Here is a 10,744-nt window from a genome sequence, read left to right on the forward strand (position 1 = left end):
TGAGAGACTTCCAACTGCCCTCCAAGGTGCTCAGGAACTTTTACTCGTGCACCATAGAGAGCATCCTTTTTTTTTTTTTTTTTTTTTTTGCCTGTCCCGTTTGGCTCTTTTGCCATCAGAATTGTTGTCTAAAGGCAAAGAAAGATGCCCAACGGATTTACTTTACCAAATTGACCATCCCAGCCTTGCCGTAATGGTCTATTTGATTCACCTTTTATTGTTTATTTTATTTTCACTTACTGAATACGGGACAGACTTGACTGAGGGAAAGAAGGGGAGAAAGAAAGAGGGAAAGAGAAACAGCTGAGAAGAGGGACGGGGGAGAAGGGCAAAAAACAAAAACCAACAGAATGGGCAGAGAAAAAAAAAATGCATATATCAATAGAGAGCATCCTGACGGGAAAACATCTTAACCTGGTTCGGGAACAGCACCATGCAGGACAGACGAGCTCTACAGAGGGTTGTGCGGTCAGCTGAGCGCACCATCCGCTCCGAGCTCCCTGACCTGCACTCAATCTACAGCAGGCGGTGCTGGACCAAGGCCAGGAAGATGGTGAAGGACCTCAGCCATCCCAACAACAGACTGTTCTCTCTGCTGAGGTCAGGAAAGCGATTCCGCTCCCTGAAGACCAACACAGAGAGACTGAGGAGGAGCTTCTTCCCGCAGGCGATACGGTCTCTCAATCACACCACCACACAGTACTGACCCACACATATGGTTCTTACACACACACTGGACATTCTGGACATTGTTTTCACTTCATCACTTAAATCACTTTAAGCATATTTGCACTGCACAAGACATAATGTGGACTGCACAACACTGGACATTATATTCTTCATTTCCAGTTAATACTTGTACAGCTGCTGTTATTGTGTATTTATTTATTTATATTTCTTCATACATTCTTATATAGTTCTATATTGTGTATTTTGTTGTACAGTTATTTTATTTTCAACTTTAATTTATATATTTTATCTTATTCTTTCCCAGTTAAATTTACCCTTCATTCTAATTTGTGTTGTACAGTTATTTCATTTTTAACCTTAATTTATATTTTATTCCTTCCTAGTTAAATTTACCCTTTTTAATTTTTCATATTTATTTCCTATCTTATTCATAGCCTTTTCCTTTTTTTTTTCCTTTAGGTCACGAGCAGTTGTCCAAGCATTTCACTGCATATCGTACTGTGTATGACTGTGTACGTGACAAATAAAATTTGAATTTGAATTTATTTTTTATTGCCTCAGTAGTTGGGATAATGGGCAATGAATATGACTGAACATAGGGAATGGGAGGAGCTGGTGACAGCATGAAAAGTCAAATTCTGTTGACAGCCAGAATAATTACAGTAAACATTAGAGACTGTTCATTTCTTTGTAAACAAACATGCAAACAGCAGGGCCTCATATAATATTTTCTCCCGCTCTTGTTGAACAGCTGGGTGGAAATGCTTAGAGAAGAGGAGCTAATGCTACTATCTTTTTATATTTTATGTTGTTTTTATGTTGTTTTAGTGCAACACTGGGGCCGTGAGAGCACTGCAGTTTCAAATTCTGGTGTATTATCTGTACATATGAGTTTTGCTATTAGGCAATAATTTTCTACATGGAAAGTCTGTATAATTAAAAGAAAGCTTTCTATACAACTTTGTTTTGCAATGTGAGCTTTACTTCTAATTGTAGAAGTAAATACAAATATTTTTTCTCTTATACTCGGTTTAATTCTGTTGAAAAGAGTGTCCCATTGGCAAAGCTAGTTGGTTTAGGCCTTTATTGATTTTCACATTATCTCTGAGCTGCAAACAGAAGCACTATTTAGGAAGGAAATAAATCTCGAACAGAACGAACTCTGAGAAATTCAAACATCTTCCTTCACAAGTTGGGAATGAGGTGAGAGTGATGAGAGAAATAAAGAGCTTCATTAAACACGTTATTGGGATAAATTCCTTTCACCCTCTGTGCAATACACAGACAACCTCACACAGGCACAGACACACACAGCGCACACTGTGGACACAGGCTGAGTACACACATGAAATGAGCACTACAAACCTTGGGTACATTTGAGAGCTTCAGATATATAGAGTTACTTAAGGTTATTGTTGAGTGTTAGTAAAAGGCGTATACGTGACAGGCGTACTCTTTGACTTGAAATGTTTCTGAGGCCAAGGTAAGAGGGCCAGGTAGGCAGCCAAGATCAAGAAATGGACCCATCAGACCAGAATTTTTATATGTAGCAAAGAGTAGCACTTTCCATTATGAAGGACATTTGAAATAGCAGGGGTGGCTTAGGCCAGAATACGAGCCACTCTTCCACGGTACTCATGTGGCTCTGGGGCACACCACTTCTCCTGGTTGCCTGGTCCACGTCTTTGCCTTTCACCTTGAATCATGTACGCTGAAGGCTGTACTTTCCATGTCTCACCTGTGTGGACAAAACAAAAAAACAAAAAACAAATCAACTGTTAGACAGCCTATATGTTTGTCAGCAAGCTGGCTTCATTGTCCTTATTAGTGTCGCAATAAGGACATAGCTAAAGTCTTGTTTTCCTGAGCGAGTGATTCCGTATCCTTTTCTGAATTGCCTCCAACACTTTTATGGCATACAAACATTAGATTCATTCAGAGACTATAAACTGCCCAAAGACTGATTATTTTTATTAGTCACTTTCCCAAGGAACTTTTGTCTCAACTCCTGAGTCTGCCTTTTCTCAGCCTTTTATTGTTTCAGTTTTGAACTCAGTCAGTTAGCTGTCCTACCCCATGTGGGGCTACACCAGAGCCTGTGCCTAACCCTGCACTCATCCTTGCTCCAATGGTCAGGGTGGTCAGGACCCAGTCTATTGTTGCATCCGTACCTGTTCCTCAGGTGAGAATGACTACTGTCCATCTAACCTCTGCACCCACACTCTCCCAGGGTAAGGGAATCCTCCAGTCACCAGAGGAAGCAGCTGAGTTCAACCCCTGACTATGCATCCAGAGCTGTCAGAGTATTCAGAACACCTAGAGTTCCCAAGGTACTGTAGGAGAAATATCAAATGACAAACATAGACTCAGCAGAGACGTAAAGCTTCATTTTATCTTGCAAGAGGACTAAGAGCATTCAGAGTCTATGCAGAAACCTGAATTGGGGAAGTCTGTCACTCTTTTATACACTTCTCCTTCCTAGATGAAAATCATTGTTCATTGGTGTACTAATAGACAATCTAATGACTTTTATTTTACATGGAAGTCATTCCTAACTGTCCTTTCCTGTCTCATTTTCCAATTGGCTGTTCGCCGAATTACTCTTCAGGTTGCTCCTCAGTTTCAGGTGTGTTCCCAGTCAGAACTGGGAAGAAAAAAGAAACATACTGTTGGCATGTTTTGCCAACAGTATGTGTGGATAATGATGAGTAAAGGACAAATACATTCACCATGCAAAAAACGAAACAAAACTGTGACACAAAGATCAGGTGATGTATCTCTTTGTTGAGTCAATGTGCCAAATTAAACAGCAGTGAAATTTTATCTGGGTGGAGGTAGAAAGGTTGTTATAAAGTGAAATACAAGAAAGCATGGAGCTAAAATAAATAACAGTGTATTTTTAGTGTGTTTGTTCCTGGTTTTGAGTCAAGATACAGAAACAGTATATAAGTGCTGGTGTCAGGTTTGATCAGCACCTCCACACTTGAAGGCTGAAGTTACAAGCTGATGCTGATAAGAAGGAAGATAAGGTATTATATCAAAGGCTTGCTGGAAACTGTCAAATTACTGTCTATCTTTTCTTTAATAAACTACTAGCCACTTTAAATTTTCTGATTTGTGTAGAGATACTAACATCACCATGAAGCTGCTGACTGTGTCTACACTTCTGTGCGCAATGGTGGCTCTGGGCACTGCTGCTAGTGAGTATTCCAGTATGCTGTGCATCATCTATACATCTTATGCATGAATATATTAAACTGAAAATGAATGACCAAAATCAACATTTGCTGATGTAATTTGTTTAGCACGTCGGGGTAAAGTGGCCAGTAATGGGACAGAGGCATTAATTCCAGCAGGTCACCCAAACTAATCACATTTTTATCATTCTGAACAGAAGAAGAGTACATCAGCTTTCCTCTGTCAGTTTTACATAAATTATTTTTCATGTATGATGGACAAGTACATTTATAGCTAAAAAAAAAGTTAATCTTTAACACTTAAACATATTTTTCATGAATTTATATTTTAACATTTTTTTCTTATACAGTAAAGTAACTCAATAATCTTTGATTGCCTTCAGGAGGACATTATCTTGAGAAGAGAGCAGCATCTTGTCCAGGTGGCTGGACTCAGTATGGGAATCGATGCTTTCTCTACAATCACGATCAAATGACTTGGGCTCAGGCGCAGGTAAAGGCAGTGGTCTAAATTTATCATTTATTCTTTGTGAAATCTTAAATCTTTCTGTTTACGTTGTCATTTCTATGAACTCTGTTGATTTCCATTGTAGAGAATCTGCCGAAACATGAATGCAAACCTGGCATCTGTACACAGCTACGACGAGTATCAGTTCATTCGACGCGTCATATCTAGTGCCACTCATGAAAGTGGACTAACATGGATTGGTGGCTCAGATGGTCAACAGGTATAATTTCACTTATCATTATTCAGATGACCCTTCCCCATTAGCAAACACTTGGTGACAGAGGCGAAGAAAAACATTTTTTAACAGAAAGAAACCTGAGGCAGAACCAGGCTCAGGGATTAGCACACATCTGCAGTAGATAAGGAGGTCTTTAAGATCAGATGGGATCTGATTTTTCAAGACTTTTAAATTCATTCTTGATAGTATTGTCTATAACTGCACATTTAGAACTTGGAACTGTAGCTTAATTTTAAGTGTATTCTTGTCTGCTTTTTCTGTTTTCTAGGAGGGTTACTGGTTTTGGATCGATGGAACCTCTTTCACATTTACGCAGTGGTGTCGGGGAGAACCTAACAACCATAGGGGAAACGAGCATTGCTTGCTGGTGAATTTTTCAGGTAAACCTTCTGTGAAATCCCTAAAAGTACAATGTATGAGCACTGTAAATGTTAAAGAAAAAAAGAAACAATACCCACAATTCCCCAAATAATTTTTATGCATTTAATGTGACAAACAGTAATGTGTGACAGAAATGTAAAACAAGTAGTGTCATTTATTTTTAACAAAGACAGCAGTTCAATTTTTTATCATATTGAATATTTACATAGTGTTTTGATGCAGCAGTAAACACATGTGGTGCTACTGTTATACAGAACAAAATATTAAGATTATTAATCATTTCTCCATGTGATTATGATTTCAGTTCATTCTGATTTTATCTACTTACAGGAAGCAAGTGTTGGAATGATGGGACATGTGACAGCCGATTCCCATTTATTTGTGTCAAGGCCATCTGATGATTCCTGGGCTGTCATGAAGGTGTGGCCCACCTGACGACAAAGCAAATACTCTAATATATCACAATAAGAATCTGGTTCTGATTTGATTTACTTCTTTTCTTTTACTGTAATGCTGCATAAGGAATGAAGCGACACGTGACATAAACTGGAGGATCTCTTTTATCAGGAGCAAATTGCATGTGTACATGAAAGAATGCTTTTAGCAAAACTTTGTTTCCCAGAATGAATTGTTGTTTCTCATCTTCTTCATCATTAAAATCTTAAGCATTGAATCAAACTGGTCTGTGCATTTAAATGCTTAATACTGATGAGTGTACTCTTAAATTTCACATATATCTGCACTGTAAAATCTAACTAGTTCTCTGAGCTCAAAAAAAACCCAAACATATGCAAACGTGTTGCCTAGAAAAAAAACTAACACTTACTTAAGATGACTAAGTTAGGACAACTTAATCATTGTGAGTACAAAGGACCAGAGATGACTTTTTTTTTCCCGAGTGAGCAACACTAAGTGTTTAACCACTGAAAAAGATTTCAAATTTAAAAAAATATATTTTGTGGTAGCTTACTAGTTTCAATTTTGCTTATGTTTTATCATCCTTGAACTTGAGATTTGTAGTAGAACACTTGAACACTATAAACACTATAAGTATAGCTCAGAAAAATTAACAGCACTTCTTGTAATGCAGTTAAACTCAGTCCAACTGTGATTTTCAAATGCAAAAAAGTATATCAGTAAACATCCTGGACATTGTTCTGCTCAATAACAAACAAGTATATTCCTACTATTGTAGCTTGTGCTATTTAATAATACCTAAAAAATTATTAAATTGGCATTTGCATATCTTTTGTTACACAATTGAAAACTTTAAAAAAAACTTTAAAGTATTTCTCACCCTCATGCACTAGCTCAGGGTCCCTCGACACTGCAGAATGCTAAAAGAAAGTTCATGAGTGGAAAAATTAAAGAAATGATAAGCTGTCAGCTGACCATAGTTGGTTTTAGTACATAAATATTGACTTGACTGTATCTGGTGGGGCCAGGAACCATTTTGACAATATTAGCAGCACTAAGTCTACCCTGTTGTTGGAGTTGCGCAAGGGACCGTGATATCTTTCCATTCTGGAAGGAATTGTGTCTGCTGGTGCTTGAGAGGCAACAGCAGGGCCACCACTGTTATTCTTATCACATGAGAATGAATCAAAATCAGGGTCCTTCTCAACACAATCCTCTGTCTCTGACACATTCTCCTCTGTGTCACTTTGACTGTCAAAGAGTTGTGCCAAAACCTCACTGACAGTAAAGCTTTTCCCAGAGGACATTTTTTTTAGAGAGCATACAGATTGCAAAGTACACAGTGCGAGTAATGATTTAGATAGAAGGCTCCCTTATTTGGCTTTAGCTGTCAATGTCCTTGCTGAAAAATCCTGCCCACATTCCCCCTCACAAGAAATATCCACTCTGATACTTGGATGTGAACAACTCGCAAGCCACACTGTGGCAAATATCATAGTCCTCATGGGAATGTTGTTGGAGGCTGTGGAGAGCCGGTCCAGCCATCGCCTGCAGCTTCACCACCTGCTGCTTCACCACCTGCTGCTTCCGCTGGCGGCTCTGGAGAGCCCTTGGTTCTTCTTACCTTGCCTTTCCCGTGTTCTGTGTGTTTTTTCCAGTCAGTCATGTCTCAGTGTCATGTCTGCGTTTCCATGTCTGTCTTGAATTTCCTGTTTTACTTTAACAGTCATGTGTGAGTGTATTCAGTTTTAAGCCCTCGCTGTCTTGTCTCATCAGATTTGGTTCAGACTAAGTTAGGGCAAGTTGTTCATTATGAGTACATGATATTAAGATAACTTGATTTTTCTGACTGAGCAATACTAAAGGAATTCCACTGACATAACATTTTTTAATGTAACTGTCATGGTTCTAGGTCATTTTGACCCAGCATTTTCAGTTTCTTGTATTTTTGTATCTGTATTATGGTTTATGTTCTGATTCTTTAGTTATCTGAATATTATAATTCTATGTTTCAGTTTGTTGTGGTTTAGGGTTTTGTTTTTAGGTTTTGTGTCTTGTGCCCTCGTGTTTAGTGTAGGTTTAGTTCAGTGTCAAGTCTGTGTCTGAATTGTTTCTTGTTTCCTATTTTACTTTGAAGGTCCATGTCTTATTTCATTGTATTCAGTTTTGCTTCCCCCCGTCTTGTCAGGCTTATCAGGTCCCGCTGCGTTCCCCACCTGTGTGTAATCTCCCTGTGTTCTTCTGCATGTATTTAAGTCGTGTCTACTTTTGTGCTGATTGCTGGTCTGTCTGTGTATCAACCGTGTGTTCTCCCTGCTGTCAGCCTTCATGTGCCATCGCCCACCTTCCTTTGTGTTCAGGTTTGCTGTTTAGTAGTGATGGGCAGATGAAGCTTCATGAAGCACTGAAACTTTTCATCCAATTGGTTCACCCCAGCGCAAAGCTTCTTGAAGCTTCATTTGCTCTAGTAGGACACCTACTGGACGTAAAAATATTAGTTGGCATGAATTTGAAGAGTGTGGCCTTTTGCACACAGCCTGTAAATGTCAACAACAAAAGCAGTGTGTAAAACATCTATATTGTAGTGATGGCAGTATACTGTGTATATTTATACTGGCAGTATGTAAAATGATTATTTGGAAATGCTTAAAATGGAAACAATCATTTACTGTGAGGTGAGGTGTGGTTGGGGTGTGGACAGTGACAGTGACATCAATGACTTTCTGCGTCATTTCTGGGATGCTGAGGACTCACATTGCACTGCTGGAAATAGTTTATTTTGATGCATATGCTGCTTTTTTGCAAATTTGCAGTATAATATTTATTTTCGTTTTTCCTGCAGTGTATAAAAATTGGTGTATTTCAAAAATAAAACTATGAAGACACTCAAAATAAATTTCCTGTGGTGGGAAACTATTTTGTGCAACTTTTTTGTATTTACAGTTTTGAGGGATAAGCCTCTTAAATTTCTCTAACTAGAAATATATGTTAAAAAAACAAAAACGATTTTCAATTTCTTTGTAGTTTATTGCACTTTTTTGCAATTTATGTAATTACTATGCACTTAATGCATGCATATTATTAAAATTTGGGCTATAATGGTTGTATTGACGTATAGCAACTTGAAAAGCTCCCAAAAACGGCTCCACAGCATGTAAAAATATAATATAAGCTCTGGCGGACTTGGTTCTATGGTAGGTCTTAAAGGGTTAATACAGCTTTTTTCTTTCTTTTTCTCTTTTTTAAGCCAGTTTATTCATTTACCAGTTTATTCATTTACCAGTTGATTTATTTACGTGCAAACAGGACAGGAAGCCTGTGTTTAAACATTACTCATGGCACATTCTCTAAGAATAGTCATACATTAGAAGGGTTGATCAATGTGTCCTCAGATAATCCCCTCTGCCTGCCCTCCCATGGGTCTAACTGGATACAGCTTTGACCTCTCTGAGAGAGTCTGTTTGATCATCTTCCTGGGCTAAGCTGCCATCACATCCTGACCACCGTTGATAGGCCCAGCTGGTTACAGGAAGTGGTGAGCTTATAGACTGCACAGTCATGTATTGCGGAATAGTCTGCACTGCAGAAATATAATAATTGCAGTGCTGGGGTTTATGTACTATGATCTAATTTATCTTAGCTGTATTCCACCACTCTTCTGTTAGTGAGACATTATGACAAAACCCTGTTAGCACTCTGAGTATCCCCTGTGAGCACTCCCCCCCCACCCCTTTGCTTTTTCATATCTGAAGATGAAACGAAATGTCCCTAACTGACTTAAACCACCTTAAGCAGCAAAAGGATCAAATTTGCAGAACTATTTTTAGGATTTCTTTAAGAATTTATTTTGTGGTAAACTGATGACGGTATCGCTCAGGTTTCACAGAGCTTCATGTAAAGCAGACACTCCCTAGCAGATCGTTACATGGAGAAACCTTTGGAATGCAAGCATGCTGATCCACACAGGTGTACACATGGGTATTCACAGACGCGGACTACAGCTTTCTTGGCTGCTGCCTCAAAGCACATTGTGCGCTGTCAATCTTGCGTGCTGCACAATATCGTTTATTATTTAATATCTACTGATATCTACTGCTAGCTAGTTTATTGTGATGGTGCTTTTTTTTTTCTTATTATGTTGCTCTTTGTTGTTTGCTTTCTCTTCTGTTTTTTTTTTTCTCCATACAGGTGATCCAGGTGTTTTGTTTTTTTTGTTTGTTTGTTTTTTTTTCTCTCTTCCCCCCCTTCTCACCGTCTCTTCTCCCCTCTCTTTCATTCTTTCCCCCTGTCCTATCCCACAGTCATGTCTGTCCCGTTTGTAACAACTGAAAATAAAATAAATTCATAATTATAATAAAGGTCAATCAAATGGACCAATATGGCAAGGCCATGATGATCCACTTGGTAAAATAAATCCGCTTGGCATCTTTCTTGGCCTTAAGACAACAATTCTGATGGCTAAAGATCCAAACGGGACACCAAAAAAAAAAAGAAAAAAGAACACTAATGTCTTTTTGTGGTTTATTCACATGCAACTATGGACACAACTAATGTTCTGTGCGCACATTTTGGTTAATCAGTCACTGCATACACAGACAAGTCAGATACAAAGTAAAGTGTGCATGTTAGTCCCCATAGGGAAATAGTTCCTCTGCATTTAACCCATTCACCCAGTGAAGCAGTGGGCAGCCACCAATGCAGCGCCCGGGGAGCAGTGTGTAGAGACGGTACCTTGCTGAGGGGTACCTCAGAGTAGCCGTTCAGTGGAGTCGAACCCCCGACCTTCCGGTCATGGGGCCACCACTCTACCTACTGAGCTATCCCTGCCCAAGGGGATGTAATCATCCTAGGGAACAATCGCTAGTGTGTATGCGTAATTATTCCCTAAAAGAAAAGGGATTCATAAATATTGCAAAGTTCAGTATATTGAAAATGTTGGTCAAAGGACTGTCAAATTCCTCTTATTTGCATGTTTCATTGCTGTCTCTTTAAAAGTTCACATCAGGTTTATGTTTATGTCCAGTACAAAGATGACTTGAATATAATAGCATTTCCTCTTTATCAGATGTTAGTCACTGTGGTTTTACACACAGGCTATTCATGACTGCATTTTGAGGTATGGGTTGCATGTTAGATGCAGACATACCAACCATAACTTCTAAAATGCTCGTTAAAACCAAAACTGTTATTGCACCTTTACCTTCATTGTGCAAGACAGCATGCTGGTAGCCTACATTTAAGAATCATTATTTATGAGCTTTGAATTTTTGATGCTTTATTACACTTTCTTTTTTGAAAAAGGCAAACAAAAGC

General features: G+C 38.7%; 1 protein-coding gene across 1 annotated transcript; it reads left to right on the forward strand.

The window, feature by feature from the left end:
- Nucleotides 1–3,672: 3,672 nt before the first annotated feature.
- Nucleotides 3,673–5,687, forward strand: LOC113019012 (galactose-specific lectin nattectin-like). The gene is made up of 6 exons (XM_026162500.1): nucleotides 3,673–3,719; nucleotides 3,814–3,890; nucleotides 4,271–4,380; nucleotides 4,481–4,615; nucleotides 4,902–5,013; nucleotides 5,345–5,687. Exons 1-6 carry the CDS (start codon nucleotides 3,697–3,699, stop codon nucleotides 5,410–5,412), a joined length of 525 nt encoding a protein of 174 aa, XP_026018285.1. The 5' UTR covers nucleotides 3,673–3,696; the 3' UTR covers nucleotides 5,413–5,687.
- Nucleotides 5,688–10,744: the final 5,057 nt, after the last annotated feature.

Source organism: Astatotilapia calliptera, chromosome 3 (assembly GCF_900246225.1).
Source record: "Astatotilapia calliptera chromosome 3, fAstCal1.2, whole genome shotgun sequence".
In the NCBI taxonomy this organism is placed as follows: domain Eukaryota; kingdom Metazoa; phylum Chordata; class Actinopteri; order Cichliformes; family Cichlidae; genus Astatotilapia; species Astatotilapia calliptera.